Below are 16,990 nucleotides of genomic sequence, written 5' to 3' on the forward strand. Positions count from 1 at the left end.
ACTTGCTGGCGTATCATTACTTATCCTATTCGCCTCACTATTCCAGCCATAGACACGGAAAAGCAAAAGCGCCTTCTGACATCCTTGTGCAGACTTCTACTTATCAAGATCCATCATGTCTGCCTCTATAGCACCCGAATGCAATGATATCAAAGAGTAGTTTCCACCTAAGCTCCGCCTAAATCTACTATGGCAGCTAACTGTGACCAGGAGATATGACACCTGCTTTCTCAAATGGTACAGTGAAAGTGAGTTTTTCCCGTTAAAACACTTCTGCATATCTTCAAAGCTTACAAAAACAGAATACCTTCGTGGTAATACAACATCCAATGACTGCGAAGAACTATTCTCTAAATACAAGACATGCTTAAATGTAACATATCACCAGCCCGTACTTCATGACGTGCACTAACTTCTCGGGCAGAAAGTGCTAAAAGAAAAAGGCATCGATTCCATGCTGGAAGATGTTCGGAAGGGTAACTCCGAGATGGATGCTGAGCACAATCGGAGGAGTTGATATCTAGCTTCGCTATAGATACCTCATCTCCGCTCCATATACAGACTAATAACAAGCAAATGGGCCCAGTGGCCTGAAATATTGTCATCTTCAAGGGCCAGATCATGATTTAACCTGCCATGAGCAGCCAACCTTACGCGGCGCAAATTCCATTGCAATGCTGGTTTGCAGCTCAACGTGGAATAAGTCGTGAAGCTCATTGACTGGACCTCTTGCAACTTAACGCTGATTCTTGGAAAAGCCAATCTTTTGCACGCCAGTTGTTAAGGCTTCATGTGTGCGACAATATCTACGATGGCTTGTTCAGAAAGTCTCACCTCAACTTAATTCTGTACTAACACGTTCTCCCCTCTCATGTACTTTTATACATATGTAAACTAGATCATTTCTCAGACCATACATCATTTAGCGACTTTTCAATTGATATGATTGATGTGACTCGTTGTATTCGGGAAGTAGAGTATTCAGCGTGGTATGGGACGTCAGGGAGAGAAGGGTGATCTACCCTGGGGATGATTTGCGAGCGATTCATGAGAATGGATATGTTACTTGAACCATACAGAGAATCGAACAATAAACTCAACCTGAGACCAAATCACATAATGAGTAGTACTGAAATTAGATTATATTATATCTATGTGCATAAACACGCATAAACTCATTTCAAAATCTCATCAATCAGAGACAACAGATAATGTCACATCACCGATGTCCTCGTCTCCTCATATCACCCTGACCGAACCCGCCCGGAACCTTGAGTAACCCATTCGCCGTTGCGCCCATCCCCCCGACCATAGTAGAGGAACCGCCGCTACCGTTATTGGCTTTACGAGGCTGGGTCAACAAGGACCACACCTCGGCCATTCCGGCCCGACGAGCAGGAAGCATACTATATTGCATACTGTAGAGATTGCGGCGGTGGATTGGGGGCACGAAGCGGCCTGTTACCAGGCAGAAGATCACGCGCGGCGAAAGATAGTGTGCTCGGAGCCGATGACCTAGTTGGAAGTATTGGTCGAACATGGCACGAAGAGTTAGGGGTATTGACTAGTGTTCGGTTAGTTTGAGTATTACTTCCAAGGGTGTGGATGGTTCTAGATAGAGTGACAGTAGGTATGGAGCGGCATACCTCGAGATGGATGTAAGGTACTTTGGAAGTCGAGTCGGAGTTTGATGACTTGCCGTGCTCTTCGCGGAGCTCAAAGTGAATGCCGCCTGCGATTTCGGGTCAGTTATGTATTGCCTGATAACCAGCCATGTGAGAGTGTAAGAACGCACCTGGCAGTCGCCGGGAATCTTTGACCCGCAGCATTAAGGCGAAGAGTGGGAAGTGGTTCAAGAATGCCAGACATGTATCAAGTGCCGCTTTCACTGAGATGATTGACATCCGAGCGGTTGCAAAAGCCAGGTAGAAAACGATGATGGTTGGAAGGAGAAAGAAGAGCACGGTGAACAGGATTGTCCCAATCAGGAGTTGATCTAGATCGTAATCGCACGAATCTATACGGTTGCGCAGCACATTCCGCTTCTTACCACGGAACAAGTGGAATAGGGATATGATGATAGTCAGCTGCCAGTTGAAGATGCGTGCCGAGGCGATATAAAACGAGTAAATGTGCACAGTCAGTATAGACACGAGATCTGAGAAGAGGGCAATGGGCATGCTGGCGCCCGCAAAGCTAGAGCACCCAACAACATATATAACGTGAGGAAGGTAAGGCTGTAGATTTGCAATGAAAGCTTTTCTTGGTTAGCTGAAGGAGGAAAACAAACGGGGGAAAGCCTTACCAGCCCAATTCTCTATTACCCACAGGAACAGATCGCCCAGAAAAGCGGCGAGCTCGTTATTCAACTTCAAACCTGCTGGCCAGTCCATCAGCCAAGAGATGGTACGTTGTAATCCTTCCACAGTCCAGCCAGTAAGAATAGAGTTGATTTGCAAAGCCACCCAATTCGCATTATCAATGATGTAGGAACCCAACGCTATACCGATAATCACGTCGTTCGCAACAAGCCATAGACTGTTGTAAAACCGGATATAGTCAGGATGGCTAGTAGTCACACTCTCCCAGTTATCCTTCCTCTGCCGCAGCTTGACGTACTGAATGGGCCAATAGCAGAACTGTTGGAGCCGAATATCAACTTGCTGGGCCGTTGCTGATATATCCTTCAAAGCTGCTGCATCGGGCCGAGCGCGCCACTCTAGAACCTGGAGAACGATCTCCGCAATTGTCCGATGGAACACAAGACCGATGACGAAGACCCGAGTGATGACAGGCCAAACCCATTGCCAGAACACATAGGAAACACCAAGGACAAAAAGATCCCACAGGGTCGTTGCAGATTCGACAACTCGCTCACCAACGCTCATACTCCTCTTGACACGAATCCCAATCAGGTGACTATTCTTTTCCATGAGCTTTCCCATCTCGTAGGCGCAATTCACTTGGTTGATTATGAGGGGCAGTGCCTGCTCTTTGTGCGATGGGACATGCTTAACGACCGTATGAAGCTTAAGTTTTTCAACCAACTTCTGAGACTGAGCCTTATCCCGTTCCTCCTCTGTATCGATCTTGTCGGATACCGAATCGGATTTGTCCGCAGCAATCACCTTGTCGCCAAGAGCAAGAGAAATCGGCTCTAGCGACATATACTCCATTCGGGTAGGATGGGGGCGATGAAACATGATAACCTGAACAGACACACTCGTCTCGGGCGGACAATATATCCGAGGAATCTTATACGACGGATGCGTATTCACATAGAGGTGTGACGGGTTAAACGCTGTCGGTGGCTCTCGTGGATTGGTCGTCCCCAGCACATGCATAGCAGATCTGCCACAGAGCGTAAATATCCTCACAATCGGATGGGGGCTGTTGCGAAAAAGGATTCCGGCACGCAGGGCATTGTCGACATTCCGAGGCTAGTAAACGCAAGGCCTGTCAGTATCCCACCAGCAGACCGTATGAAAGCCAACCAATGCGTCGGCTCACCTCGACATCCTCCAAGACCGTCAGCACGAACAAGTCGAGCTCCGAATTCTTCCACCCGACAATCACGCCCTGTGACGACGACCGAGGGAGGTCGTATGGCCAAAATACCCGCAACAATCCATCGCTCATGAGCATGTTGTCATCCTTCAGGCGTGATTAAAAGGAGCCGCGGCGGCGTAACTGTTCTCGGGCAGATACGCCCAGGTTGACGTATCGGGGGTGCTGATATTAGACATATTAGCTTCGTTTTTGTTCGCAGGCAGGTTTCTCGCTCCATTGGATTGCGGGCTTGATTCAATCGATGTGTGTCGCATACCAATTCGCCTTCTTTCGCAGCCAGGTAGCTGATAGGGAGGACAAGTAGAAAGTAAAAAATAGACAGAAGTACAAATCCCTTCGCTGTTCGTGTCTGTTTTGGATATGAGAATCAGTCCATGCGACACCAATGCCGTGTAATGGAAGTCAGGCCCGGGCCGCGCGTACGACGGAGCCGAACAAGTATCCCGCGGTGGGTAAAAGATAGAGAGGGGCTGGCAAGCAACACGTACCACAACGCCGTGATCCCAAGCAAATATAGCCAGTTCATATAAACGAGTAACGAGGTCCCACCTTGCGGTGATGTAGCCCGCGACGAAGATGCCGAGTGTAAGGATAGAAAAGGGGTGCATGAAATACGGTGGTTCGGCGGGTATCACCTTAGTTTGCGCGCATAGCTCTTAAAACCAAGGATCAAGAAGGGAGTGGCGGGTTCACTGGTCCGAGATTGCACTGAAGGAATGACGATCGCTCAAGGAAGGCGACGAAACTTGCGAGACCAAAATGTTAGGACAACTGGTAAACCCTGGCTGATTGTGGTGAGGACTGGAGACGATGCGCTTATAGATTAAGAATACTATCCCGGTGGAGCGTCTAGACCTCCGCGGTCCCACGTGACCGATGTAGATAAATGTAGTTAAATGGAAATGCATTCACTTTAACCTAAGCAATATGTACAAAGAAACAATCACTGGAAATTTTGGGATAGCATTATTCCCTACACATTTTATCCTCATAGCCGTAGGTCACACATACACAGATTGATCCCATCCAAACGCCGAACCGCTAGGACCCCGAGAAAAAAAAAAAGACGCAAATACTAATCTATAAAGCCTTGATGCCCTGGAAGACCTTGTTTGCTTGCAGCTTTTCATCTGCTTTGACGAGATCACGCATGATCTGTCGCTTCTCTTCCACCGTCAACTCCTTACCAGAGGACTCAGTCTCCGCCTTCCATTTCAACAACATCGCTTTGAGAAGGGCACTGCCCTCCTCAACTTCTTCCTGCGAGTACCTATCGATCGCCATGGATGATTGCTGGCCTTGCTGTTCTGAGGAAGTAAAGTCTTCAAGCTCCTCTGCCTTCTGACGGGCCATGTTGACCACCTTTTCTGGGAAGCGGACCAGTTCGGCAACATGGATACCGAATGACTGGTCACAAATGCCAGGTTCGACACGGTACAGGAGAGTGACCTGGTTCCGCTTGGATTTCTTATCTTCACTGTCGTCATCGGTACCATCGCCGATGAAGGCGACTACGTGCAGGTTCTTGACAGACTTGGGGTATCGATCGGCGAGAGCCGTCAGTTCATGGAAATGAGTAGCGAAAAGGCCGAAGCAGCGAATCTCTGTGACGATGTGTTCAGAGATGGCCCATGCTAGGCCGAATCCATCATATGTGCTTGTACCGCGCCCAAGCTCGTCGATGATGATAAGAGACTCGGACGTTGCCGATTTGAGAATATTGGATGTTTCAAGCATCTCAGCCATGAAAGTGGACACTCCCTTGAGCTGCGAATCACTTGCACCGACACGTGCAAGGATGCAGTCAAAGATGGTCAATTCTGCTTCCGTGCAAGGCACAAAGCAGCCCGTCTGAGCCATGAGAGCGATAACACCGATTTGGCGAATATAGGTCGATTTACCTCCCATGTTGGGTCCAGTAATGATCAGGAAGGAGGACTCGTCTCGGACCAAAGCCACATCATTGGTGATGAATGAAATGTCATCCTGCATTTCCATACAGGGGTGCCGCGCTTCCTTGAGAACTGTGTTTCCGGTACCTCGTGGGTGCATCTTGGGCCGAGCATAGGGGGTCGGCGCATGGACAGAAGCATGAGCGAAGCTTACAATGACATCGAGGTGTGCTAGGACACCAGCAAGTCGTTCCAGGACAGGGCAGTAGGACGCAGCGACGTTGACGACCTCATTCACCAGGCCGGTCTGAGTTCTATTGTAGTTTGAGGACAGTTGATCATGCTCGCGGCGAAGTGTTTGCATAGTCGACGTAGTGAAATAGACGCCGTTCTTCTGTGTAGAGCATTCCTGGTACTCTCTCTTATTGCGAATACAGCCCGACTCGTTGCGAGTAAGTCGGAAGCACCATCCGTGCACCCTGTGGTTCTCCAGGAACAACTTCTTCTCCATGTCTTGGTCAAGGTCCCGAGCTACCCTACGGTGCTCAACGCCCATATCATGACGGAGCTTGTCCAGCTTCTTCCTGATGATCCGCAGGCTCTCGTCAAACTCAGGCTTGATGATGAACTCGTGGTTCTCCAGCGCATCAAGATCAACCGTAGTCTCAACCATCTCCTCCAGTTTCGCTAAGCTATCGGAGTGACTCCGGAGATTGGAAGTATACTCCGTCTCCAGAGGCGTCTGATACTCTTCATCCATCACATTCTCAAGAGAGTTGACAAAGCCAGGCAAACGAATGGCAACTTGATACACCCGCACAACGTCTTCCAGGTTTGCCTGTTTGCGCTGGAACCGCTTCGCCAGTCTGTACAGATCCGGTATGGAGCGAAGATGCTCCTCCTGCATAGTCTGTCTCAGCTCCGTGTTGACAACAAAAGCCTCAACAAGCTGCTGTCTCTTCTCGATCTCCGCCAGATCCATCAACGGCTGCTTCAGCCACTGCGCAAGCAACCGGCTACCGACAGGGGTCTTGCAGTGATTCAATAAGCCAAACAAACTCATAGACTTCGATCCGTCCCGCGGACCAGGCATAAGGTTAAGAGCACGCAACGCCGACGAATCCAACTTCATAAACTGAGACAAATCATGCTGATAGAGTTGGTACTGGCCGAAATTCGTAGGGTCAGACATAACCCCAAGGTACTTGATCAACGCAGATGCCGAACCCATAGCAAGCTTCAACTCTGTCTGGGGCAGAGTACCAGCTGACCGCTCATCCCTCAACAGCCTCGTCAGATCCTGCTCAATATCCTTAACACCAAAGTCAGCCACCGGCCTCTCAGAGATAGCGATCCCGCAACTATCAGCAATAGTTCGGATCTTCCCTAGCTCAACGTCTTTCTTGTTAGCATCCATCTGGACCAGACACTCCTTGACCCCGAGCTGGATAATAAGCGACTCAAAGTTGGAATAGATATCGTTATCCATGAACTCGCTAACACCGAGCTCCCGCACACTTGCGTCCGCAAAGCATACTCCCACACTCCTAGCCTCCGCGGCCTTGGCCGAGATCTTCACCGCTAAGATAATCGGAGCCGAGTCCATGGATAATCCACCAACACTGCCCAGCTCCTCTTCCACGTCTTGGAGGTTTCCTGGGCTAGCTTGTTTTACCAGCTTCCAATGGCCCTTGCCCGTGCCGACAGAGCCCCATATTTCAACGCGTTTGTTGAGTCGGAAGAGAGCTTCGCGGAGAAAGTTGCGGAAGACAGTCACGCTCATGGTGACGGAGGGAAGGCCTCCGGAGTCGCTGCGACCTAGGTTGCGGAGTATAGAGGTAGTCTTGTACACGGTGCGAGCAATGAACTCTGCCTCTGCACCATGGGCAGAATACCAGTCACCACGGTCGAAAACGCGGATAGTTTCATCGCTGCTGTCTGCTGCGAGGGAACGGTAAAAACGAATGAAGCCGACTTCGTCATCAACCTGGAACAGGGAAAATTGTTATTGAATGTTCGAGAGAGGGGTTGCTTTATTCAATTACCTTAAGTTCTGGGCGAGAAGACATCTTGTCAGTTAGTCTCCAACAAAGATGAATGGAAGACTGACCATGAGCTGCGCCAGCGGTGATCTATTTCGATAATTCCAGAGACGCGCTCCGTGGCAACGCGGTCACGTGCTGTCGCGTTCGCGATATATTGAAATATTGGCCAATCATAGGAGCCATTGTAACTCTACAATGTGACAGGTCCAAAAAAGGCCTACACATATGAAATGAAGTGCTTCATGTTCAGCAATGTTGATATGTATTTCCTAATAGCTAAAATGGTATATGATAGATGCAACGCTAACAGATGCTACATGAGTGCCAATAAAGACATGTGTATCAAACTCCACAGATGGGGTATCCAACCCAGCAACACCAGACATCCAAAACACACATTAAACAGTAAAGGTATTGATTAGGGTTTTGAGATTGAAGCAGGCTCGTTCTCATCAAACTTCAGTTCGAGCACCTTCGCACCGATATCCTTGAGGTTGATATCAGCGGAAGATTTTAGAACTACCGATTTGATATGATTCACGGTGACGAAATCGACCCATTGTCCAGCAATGTCGGGCCGAGCCAGCACTTCCAAGCAAATTTCCACCTCTTTCTCTGAAATAGGATTCTTCGATGAGTCCTGAACGTTCTGTACAATCATCTCTAGACGGAACGGCTTCCTCTGGGCAGCCACAGTAGCTGTTGGCCCACTACCCACATAACCAGCTGGCCTCAGCAAAGCCAGCACACCAGCGACTTCCTCAATGCGTTCAACAGCAGCACGACGAAGCAGCATCTCCTTTGACGGAGGGGGCGGTAATTTCGACTGACGGAGAGCCTTGCTTCTGATCCGATCCAGAAGTCCTGTGCGACGAGCATTCGTCGCTTCGGGTGTCTTCCCAGGCGACTCTTCCACTGGCGCTGCTTTAAGCTTCTCCATTTTCATTTTGATGACTCCGCCCTTCAAATCCTGCAACCGCTGCTGGCCTTTCCGAAAGTTCGTGAATGGTGTAAGCGACTCGTAGATGGACGAAACACCCAGCGTTGCGATAAAATCCACCTGACTTTCATCACCATTAACGACATCCAGAGCTTTCTCCCATAGTAAGTCGACAATTTGCTCAAACTGTTCTTGCAATTCATTATCGTCGATTGCCCACTGTTCGCGACGCACACGTTCCAAACAGATCTTTCCCAATCCATAATTAGCAATCCGGTAGTTGAGCCCCGTGGCTTCCGAGTCTTGCTCCCAAATCCATAGTAACCGTTGCAGATCCTTCACCACGACCTTCCGCTTCTTCCACAACCGCTCAACACTAGGAAGAAACTCCCTCAAGTCCGCGGGAGTAACCGTACCGTGATGCGCATGGTGAAATGTGATGGCTTTAAGGAAAGATGAATGCAACTTAATCAAGTCGTTCACACAAGCGGGACGCACATGGAGAACAGCCGCACTAGGCCGCGATGTAGCCTTACCCCTAGCACGCTTTGACGGAGAAGTCGGGATCGCAGAAATATTACCGGTAACAGCAGTCCGCGAGGTACGGGTAGGAGATGCATAATGGCCACTTCGGGGAGTCGACAACGACAGTTCCTTGATATGGAGAGATTTCGAGGGCGTAAGCGCTTCGGTCGTGGGTTCCCCCTTTTCTTGCGTCCGCGGGTTACTGCAGTCTACGTTCTCGAGTTCGTTCAGTTTCCGTTTCTTGGAAGGCGAGACCGGAAGACTAGCGACGGCCTGCTTGCCATCTACAGCTGATCTGAGACCGGGCTTGGTCGTTCTTGCGAAACTTTGGATGCCGGTCTGTCCTCGGGGAAGGGGGGTTTGTCGGGTGGAAGTGCGCGGCATCGTGACTGCCTTGCTTGTTGAGGATAAATGAGATGAGATATAGATTATGGAAGGAACATATAGACAATTGGGAAGGTTTGATGCGTAAAATACAAATGCACTTGGGGAATGGTTCGCATGGAAGGAGTGGGTGGGCACTTGATATTATTTAGCTGGCGATTAGGTTTTTTTCCTGGTGGAGCGCGTCGCGTTTGGCGCGTGTTGGCGTCGTGTCCGGATGCGGTTATATTGGGTCAACCCACTCCGGATCTACTCCACTGTCATTGACACGAACCCCCGAGGTTTTTCATAAGTATTTATAAGATGTATCTATTTTGGAGGGTTTTCAAGTTGGAGTCCGGAAACCACAGCACGAGGAGAAGTTCTCGAGTGGATAACTTACTCCGTAAGTGCATGGCACTTCGTCACTACGGTAATCGGCATGACAGGAATGCAACATACCACAGCACCACTAGCTTCTACCAGTAAAACAAGCCTCTCTGTCGAATCCTCTATCTTATCGGGATTATCAAGTTATCAGACTTGGTCAGTGCCAACGACAACCGGACAATACACATACAATATTCTTCTTCCATGCAGCGTGCCAAGTCTATACTTCCAACCATTTACCACTATCATGAAGCCGCCATTTGAAGGATAATAACAATGTCAATGAAAAATAATAGCATTAATCGCCTTCATGAGAGGATATGAGCTAGCTGATATTAACATAATTTAAACCATCGCAATAACGCGCTTTATTCAATTTCCAGACGCAAAGTCCCCCCAGATTACTTGCTACCACTCCACCAGCTCGACAAGGATCCCTTCGCCTCACTCGTCTTCTGTTCCACTGTCTTATCAAATTTATCGACGTTGGCCTTGATCGTTGCTGACGCATCCTGTCGCACGTCATTAAGCTTATCGAGACTTTCGTGGGCTAGTCCTGAAGCACGATTGCTGGCGTCTTGCGCCTGGGTGCGGGCATTGGACACCTGATCACACATTAGCTCTCATCTATACAATAGGAAAAGAGGGAAATAGATAGAACATCAAATCAATTCAGGATAGGGAGACAAAGAACATACCGCCTCGTCGATGTGCGCACCAGCTTCAGAACCAACTTTCTGGCCAGCTCTCTCGGCCTTGTCCGCAGGGATCTTGTTGCGAGCTACGTCGGCATCATCTACAAAAGGTCAGCTTCGTGCTCGCAACGATATAAAAAGTGACGGGAATAGAAAGGGAAGAGAAGTACGTTTAATCTCTTGCTTCGCAGCCTTTGGGTCACCACCGGCCCGATACAGATAGTAACCGCCAACACCAGCTGCAGCGAGCGCAGCGTAGAGTCCGGTTCTGTTCGACATTGTAACGGATGGATTGTAGTTGCTGTGATGGGATTCGAATTCAAGGTTGCTTTAAGAATTGAAGTCTATTGGATTGAATGTGAGAAGGTGAGGCAAACAAGGGCTTTAAAAGTCTGGGGTAAGATGGAGGACCATGTCATGGGGTATGACGTCTACGTCCTGGGTTTCCTTGTGGTTAATAATATTTCGCAGACTACGTACGTATGTACATGTACATGGGTTTTCACTGAGCATACACACACTTCCGTTGGTTACCACTACTGTTAGTTACAGTTTTTGGGGTCTAACCAATTACTTTTAGTCCTAAGTTCTAATTCTAGGTATACGTATGTACATACATGTATGTACTACATTCATACATACATACGAAGTACATACTAGTATATGTACATACCCAAGGGCCATGTCTCATCAGCGAATACCACTCGAGCGCCGGCCAAAGGAAGACTCTGTTCGAGCGTTGCATCGCTTTTCATCGACGTCACCTGATAGTCATGTCCTTCTCCATGGCGCGCGTGTTTCAAGGAACCGATGATTTGATGTAAATGTGGGGCTCAACGTCATGGATCATCGCCATCCGTTCCGCTTCGGGGTGCAGGCTGGAAGCATCCATTGCTGGGATATCGGAAGTTCCTTTGCAGGCACCTTGTCTCCTGACACATTAGTACTACGCAGCTAGCGGGCGATAGTACAGATTGGATAGTCGTTGGCCGACAAATTGACCGTCGTATTTATTGTCCACTTATTTGCAAACTAGTTGATCACGTACATGCACGCATAAGAACCATATCGAGACCCGAATGTAGTAAAACACGATGATCAAACCCCGCCACACAAAGGAAACGTCCATATATATATAGATAGATAGAAACAAGGCAATCCCAATGAACAATTGAAGCCACACCACGACCAGAGTAAAAAAACTCCATCCAGAACCTCGTAGCTGAACTCGAGATTGAGGCCGAGGGGTATCTTCATGCGCTATGGACAAACCCATAAACAACGCCCGAACATGCGAACATGCAAAAACCAGCGCGACCCGGATGGAAAAAGACAGACAGGGAAACAGTGGAAAACAAAATGAAGACACCCGAAAGAGACTGGTAGCCACGAGTCAAAACCCCTCCCTGTTAATCGAGTCACTTATATGCATCATATTCATCAGTCATCACTTCATAACGATTCCCAGTCAAGCGGCGGTGAATAGCTTCCAGGAAGTCGGTAGATCGAGGATCTCAAACGCCATAACTATATCCAGGATAGCGTAGAGGAAAAGTAAGAGAAGGCCAGGTGCGTTGTGATATACAACACCGGCTCAACATCACAAAAGAATAGAAAAAAAGGTCGAGCGAGCGGAAAAGTTGGAAACCTTTGCCAGTTTCGCCAGACCACTTCGGTCACCGCGAACCTATGTAAATTGGTCGATGTCCAGCGCATTGGTAAACATCCCGGACGGTATATTTCATGCAAACAACTTTGCAGATCCCTTATTCTCACTGGTTGCGACAGCAACTAGAGCCTCGAGCCTACCCATACCGGATTCTCTGCTTGAGGGATGGTTATTGTTGAAGAAGTCAGTTCCGGGTTTGGGTTTGCTATGGTACCCATCGGACTGTGATGCCTATAGTTCAATTAGTGACCTGGCCGTTATCGATTCATCGGGTAACGGGTGCGTACTGTTTGAGACGTATCGGAAGAGAATGGGGTATGATGCGGTTCGATGTACCCGTTGTTGTGCACAATGGCAGGGTGGTACTCAAGAGACGCCGTTGATGGGGTATGAACTCCTTCACTACTGCTTGAATCCTCCGGGGATGTTCGAGTAGCATGAATGGTGCTGCTGTAACTTGGACCGCGAGAATGGTGTCCGCGGTAATCCTGGTATTGTTGCTGTGAATGGTAGGATGTAGACGGGCGAGAACCAACATTATGAAGTTCGGCTATAGTCTGCTGGCTCCAGTGTGATGCGTCTTTATGGAGGGGCTTATCCCGGATATGCAATCCAGTCAAATTCGTGTGCAATGACATGTCCCAGGAGACATGACCCCGGCGATGCCCAGGACCAGAAATCGGGGGAGGTGGCCGAACTGACGGCTTGTTATAGTTGAATCCTCCCCCAAAGTTATAGGTAAGTGGAGGCTTATTGCCGTTATCAAAGTGCATCGGGCTTGGCCGGCGCACCGGTGGAGTGAGAGGCCGCTTCGAGACAACCTTATCAAAGCTCTCAATTCCCGGCAGACGCGGTGGCTGTTCGTCCTGTGCATTGGCGCCATAAGATGGGGCCAATGTCTCGGTAGGCTGGTAATTGCCGTATCCGCTAGTAGCAGGCCGTGAGACGGTCGAGTACGTGGATGGATGCCAGGTACGTCTCCGCAAATCGGCATCCGCTGCATTATGTGATGGCTCATCCCGGGATATCGAGTAGTTGGAGCTCACTGGGCTTGCATAAACCCCTCCCGGGGGGTGATATGCAACTGCCGAGCCCGCGTTTGCGTAACCAGGGGGGTAGGCATTGACCGGTTGCGATGCGAAAGGATTGGCTCCCGACGGAACGGACAAGCGACGCGCAGCAGTTTTACCATCCCAGAAGCCAGAAGCATGAGACGCTGCAGACATCGGCGAGGCGACATGAGGACTGCCGTTGCCTCCTGCAAAGATATGAGAGGGTGCGTAGGGTGAGCCAGCCACAGCTGGGCCCGGTACCCCACGGATTTGACCTGGTGGTGTACTAGGGGGATCGCCCATTGTATCTAAAGCGAGACGAGCTCGTCCATCATTCGCCATAATCAAAGGCGGAGGTCGGCGACGAAGCTCCGGAGGTTGACTAAATGTCGACGCGGTCGACGTGATACTCGATGTGGACAGATTTCGGCTATGACCTCTGCTATGAGTTCCCTGACTGCCACCCGTACCAGCCCTGGCTCGACCCTGAGGTCGCACTCGATCAGTTCGAATTTGACGCTGAAACCGGGTTCCGGTGGCTGCGAGCGAGTCGCCCGGAATCTCCTCATTCACATGGACCGTTTGAGCATGCTGCCGCAGGTTATCGAGCCGGGAAAATCGTCGCGAGCAATGACATTGGAATGGACGTTCCCCAGTATGTTTCCGAATATGCCTAGCGAGATGCTCACTTCGGGTAAAGCTCAGATTACAAGGCGGGTAATCTGTGCAGTAGAACCGTTGTCCTTTTTTCTTCTTTGACGGGGGAGCATCGCCTTTGTGGTCCGAGTCATGGTCCGACCCATCACGATCACCCTCCGAGTCTCCATGCGATGCCTCCTCGGATACTGACAGCCCACTTCCTTGCGAGCCTGCGGGTTGAGAAGCGTGGTCAGAGTTGTTTACATTTCGGGGCGTACTGCCGTCGTTTTCCATATCCGCCATTTTCGCGGCGTCTTGCGCCTCCGGTACGTTAGTTAGATGGGCTCGAGGTGTGGTCGGTGGCGTCGCCTCTTCCATCACACGGTCTTGCGGCGACGAAATATTATTCACAGGTAAGAATGATGACATATTGACACAGGCGCCGAATTAGGGTCTATGTACTGCGACAAGGGGTTATTCAGGTGACCCTCGGCCCATTAAATACGATATGTTTCAGCTAAAATGGTTGGGGTTTCCGGGAGTTGAGAAAACGCGGTGTCGATCCCACGGAGCTGACTACTGAACCGATTTGCGCAACTCCTGTCAGCATGTGGGCCGTACACTCGATGTCGAGAGGAACGAGCAAGGGCGCTGAGCCGATGGGGTGGTGGCTTCTTTATTGCTTGGTGTGAAAACTTACGGATGGATATTTTTCCTTATTCCAAATCCGGCCCAGGGATGAGATGAAGAGGGAGGGGGAGGGAAGTGGAATGTAGCAAGAGGCTGATGATGATTGTTTTTAGCCGAATGCCCAACGATGATGGCGAAGCAAGGGTAGGCAGGTTGTACGCGGTAGGTGGCAGAGCACAACCATTAACATCGAGGGCACATTTCTTGCAGACGTGCCTGGCCAGGAAGACGCTAAACGTGGACCGGAAGGATGACGAGAAAGAGGGAAGTGGATGTAGGGTAGTGAAGGAGAGAAGCGGTGGTCAAGAGAGGGAAGTTCGGTAGACTCGATGAGTTTCAGACGAGTCGCCGAGTACAGGTTGTGGGTATGACAATCCCCCGGCCAAGACCTTGAACTAAAATAAATTAAAGATAAAAAAAAAAAAAAAAAGAAAAGAAAAGAAAATTCAACCTAGAGTGATCTGTTTCCCAGGGTTTTGATCGGCCCGGGGGGAGGGAGGCAAATGGAACAAAAAAAAAATAAGAAAAGGGCCCGGTAGAATAACCCAAGAAATATGACGTGTAGGCGGTGGATGTACAGGCACCAGGGCCAGGAGGTAGATACAGATGAAGTATAATAATTGAGGTAAGATATGGAAAGACCACGAAATACCGATCTGAGACGGGATGAAGAAAAGTGAAAGAAAAGGAAGAGAGCGAAACAGGAAGAAGATGCGCGGTGAGAGATGAGCGACAGTAGAAGTAATAGAAATCGATTATGTTAGATGGCGGTAATCCACTCGCTGAGTGGTGACGACGATACAGACAGGAAGGGGATTGGGAAAGGATGAGGAGAGAGACGGAGGAGTTAAAGTGAAAAAAAAAAAAAAAAAAAAAAAGAAAGAAAGAAAAACAAAATATTAAAAAAAAAATAAAAAATAAAAAATAAACTGGAGCCAACTCAAAGACGCCCCCCGTAGGTACTCACTCACACTTGTCTTAACTAGAGGCTTATCGGAAACAACGGTCGGCGGCGAGCGGACAAGGCGGCGAAACGAGGGGCAGAAGGAGGGGGTAAATGAACCATAAGTCTGGATTAATTATAGTTACAGAGCTAGCACTAGTAAGTATGGACGTTACTACTTCAATCGCCCCGTTTGAATGGTTCAAAGGGAATGCAAAGTGGATTTGAAAGGGTAAGGTCAAGTCTTGTAGCAGCGTGGTAGCAGCGCCAACTTTGGAGCCCTGGCGGTATTGCCGTTACCACCTCAATACCAAAACATGATGATGGTCAGTACCTTTCATCAACATCATCACTAGGGAGGAGGAAGTACTGGACGATGTACTAGCCATAGAAAGAAGATTTCGGTTGGGACTGGAGAATGAACTCACCAGTGATATAATATACTTACAGAGTAACAGGTGAAGTAAACTTTACTTAGTTCCAGGTACTGACGACTCGATCCGGACGAACCGACGCGAATCAGCGACTCGAACAGCTGTGGGGTTCTCCATACGAGCGATACCTTTTTTTACTTTCACTGCTGGAAAGAGGGACGTAATGAATGTGGAATAGTTTCCTTCAAGCGTCCACAGCTGGCTGGTTTTGTGAGATCAATTCGCTGATGGGGATTTATCGGGAATCCAGCACTCGAGCTATAAATAATCCGTCTGATCTATCGGTTTTATCCATATCATCTAACCTACGTCTAAATCATGTATCCCGATATAGAATGGTATTGGCGCCGGTAAGAGGTGGTATCAGGAACCCCCGGGTTTTGTTGTTGCTGAACGATTCCAGGCAGTCAGCCGAGGCGAACTCAAGAGGTGAAATCTTGTCTACGTAGTAGGGTCCTAGTAATTCATAAGGCTGGTTGGCGGTGGGGGAGTAAGGGTAATAGAGAGCGAGTCTCGAACCTGATGGTCACAATCGTACCATGGGTCTAGCCTTTCCAGGGTCCATGAGGCGTTCACACCCTCTGTCCATGAAGGTAAAGGCACCAGGAACTTGCTTCGCTACAGAAGAAAGAAATGAGGGGGAGAAACAATAAGCGGGTGAGATATCCCCAAGGAATGCTGTGCATTAACCGTGGCGTGGTTTCTTGTGTTTCATGAATCATGATCTGGATCATGGAGGAGGTTCTGACCAGTAGCCAGAGAAACCGAACGGCGCCGACCGGTCTGTTGGACTTGGTGACGTCCACCATTCGAAGTCTATATCATGGTAACTTTCACCCCATCGATATAAGGGTAAAAACCTTCCCCCAATGGCCTTTCGGTAACCAAACCATCAGTTAGCCTGGGAACTAATCCAGGATCGGGTCGACGAAGTGTGCATGGCAAATTCTACGGGGCCATGGTTCTCCACGGCCTCGCACCCATAGTTCGGAGTATACCTGAGTTTCCGCTCTCACTTCCTGAACTCAGGTTAGCCCTAGTAGACTGATCAAGTAAGAGACAATACTGCGGTATACCACTCAGGTTTGTCCAGGCGATCCCAGCATCCGACCGCGTCAGCAATCCCAATGCGTATGGTTTGAT

The 16,990-nt window shown here is 49.2% G+C and overlaps 6 protein-coding genes across 6 annotated transcripts; 1 reads left to right on the plus strand and 5 right to left on the minus strand.

Moving 5' to 3' along the window:
* The first annotated feature begins 32 nt into the window (after positions 1 to 32).
* On the plus strand, positions 33 to 936 carry BDV27DRAFT_120676 (uncharacterized protein). Its single transcript, XM_032065173.1, has 4 exons — positions 33 to 156; positions 211 to 248; positions 303 to 373; positions 425 to 936. Exons 1-4 carry the CDS (start codon positions 116 to 118, stop codon positions 515 to 517), a joined length of 243 nt encoding a protein of 80 aa, XP_031932548.1. The 5' UTR covers positions 33 to 115; the 3' UTR covers positions 518 to 936.
* A 283-nt stretch (positions 937 to 1,219) lies between these two features.
* On the minus strand, positions 1,220 to 7,531 carry BDV27DRAFT_141145 (mismatch repair ATPase MSH2; the record flags this gene model as incomplete). The annotated part of the gene is made up of 8 exons (XM_032069780.1): positions 1,220 to 1,564; positions 1,647 to 1,732; positions 1,796 to 2,158; positions 2,306 to 3,440; positions 3,511 to 3,654; positions 4,678 to 5,204; positions 5,235 to 7,449; positions 7,508 to 7,531. 8 exons carry the CDS (start codon positions 7,529 to 7,531, stop codon positions 1,220 to 1,222), a joined length of 4,839 nt encoding a protein of 1,612 aa, XP_031932549.1.
* A 252-nt stretch (positions 7,532 to 7,783) lies between these two features.
* On the minus strand, positions 7,784 to 9,499 carry BDV27DRAFT_120681 (DNA replication factor Cdt1 C-terminal domain-containing protein). The gene has a single exon (XM_032065174.1). The coding sequence runs from the start codon at positions 9,354 to 9,356 to the stop codon at positions 7,926 to 7,928; it is 1,431 nt and encodes a 476-aa protein (XP_031932550.1). The 5' UTR covers positions 9,357 to 9,499; the 3' UTR covers positions 7,784 to 7,925.
* A 186-nt stretch (positions 9,500 to 9,685) lies between these two features.
* Positions 9,686 to 10,889, minus strand: BDV27DRAFT_120682 (uncharacterized protein). The gene is made up of 3 exons (XM_032065175.1): positions 10,591 to 10,889; positions 10,424 to 10,521; positions 9,686 to 10,330 (listed from the first exon to the last, which is right to left on the minus strand). The coding sequence occupies exons 1-3, from the start codon at positions 10,697 to 10,699 to the stop codon at positions 10,127 to 10,129; spliced, it is 411 nt and encodes a 136-aa protein (XP_031932551.1). The 5' UTR covers positions 10,700 to 10,889; the 3' UTR covers positions 9,686 to 10,126.
* A 1,175-nt stretch (positions 10,890 to 12,064) lies between these two features.
* Positions 12,065 to 14,327, minus strand: BDV27DRAFT_5530 (C2H2-type zinc finger protein). Its single transcript, XM_032076917.1, has 2 exons — positions 12,377 to 14,327; positions 12,065 to 12,320 (listed from the first exon to the last, which is right to left on the minus strand). Exons 1-2 carry the CDS (start codon positions 14,207 to 14,209, stop codon positions 12,162 to 12,164), a joined length of 1,992 nt encoding a protein of 663 aa, XP_031932552.1. The 5' UTR covers positions 14,210 to 14,327; the 3' UTR covers positions 12,065 to 12,161.
* Positions 14,328 to 16,358: 2,031 nt separating this feature from the next.
* BDV27DRAFT_5561 (uncharacterized protein) lies at positions 16,359 to 16,776 on the minus strand. The gene has a single exon (XM_032076924.1). The coding sequence runs from the start codon at positions 16,654 to 16,656 to the stop codon at positions 16,420 to 16,422; it is 237 nt and encodes a 78-aa protein (XP_031932553.1). The 5' UTR covers positions 16,657 to 16,776; the 3' UTR covers positions 16,359 to 16,419.
* Between the last annotated feature and the right edge of the window lie 214 nt (positions 16,777 to 16,990).

Source organism: Aspergillus caelatus (genome assembly GCF_009193585.1).
Source record: "Aspergillus caelatus strain CBS 763.97 unplaced genomic scaffold BDV27scaffold_11, whole genome shotgun sequence".
Taxonomy (NCBI): Eukaryota; Fungi; Ascomycota; class Eurotiomycetes; order Eurotiales; family Aspergillaceae; genus Aspergillus; species Aspergillus caelatus.

What these genes read in the sequence shown, in the direction of transcription:
- BDV27DRAFT_120676 (XM_032065173.1), top strand. Translation starts at nt 116, where the DNA reads ATGTCTGCCTCTATAGCACCCGAATGCAATGATATCAAAGA. An exon ending in TCTCAAATGGTACAGTGAAA is followed by an intron (nt 249 to 302) that starts GTGAGTTTTTCC and finishes TTACAAAAACAG; the next exon opens with AATACCTTCGTGGTAATACA. An exon ending in AATACAAGACATGCTTAAAT is followed by an intron (nt 374 to 424) that starts GTAACATATCAC and finishes CTTCTCGGGCAG; the next exon opens with AAAGTGCTAAAAGAAAAAGG.
- BDV27DRAFT_120681 (XM_032065174.1), bottom strand. Translation starts at nt 9,356, where the DNA reads ATGCCGCGCACTTCCACCCGACAAACCCCCCTTCCCCGAGGACAGACC.
- BDV27DRAFT_120682 (XM_032065175.1), bottom strand. Translation starts at nt 10,699, where the DNA reads ATGTCGAACAGAACCGGACTCTACGCTGCGCTCGCTGCAGCTGGTGTT. An exon ending in TGCGAAGCAAGAGATTAAAC is followed by an intron (nt 10,522 to 10,590) that starts GTACTTCTCTTC and finishes GACCTTTTGTAG; the next exon opens with ATGATGCCGACGTAGCTCGC. An exon ending in GTGCGCACATCGACGAGGCG is followed by an intron (nt 10,331 to 10,423) that starts GTATGTTCTTTG and finishes ATGTGTGATCAG; the next exon opens with GTGTCCAATGCCCGCACCCA.
- BDV27DRAFT_5530 (XM_032076917.1), bottom strand. Translation starts at nt 14,209, where the DNA reads ATGTCATCATTCTTACCTGTGAATAATATTTCGTCGCCGCAAGACCGT. An exon ending in CTTCCGATACGTCTCAAACA is followed by an intron (nt 12,321 to 12,376) that starts GTACGCACCCGT and finishes ATTGAACTATAG; the next exon opens with GCATCACAGTCCGATGGGTA.
- BDV27DRAFT_5561 (XM_032076924.1), bottom strand. Translation starts at nt 16,656, where the DNA reads ATGGTGGACGTCACCAAGTCCAACAGACCGGTCGGCGCCGTTCGGTTT.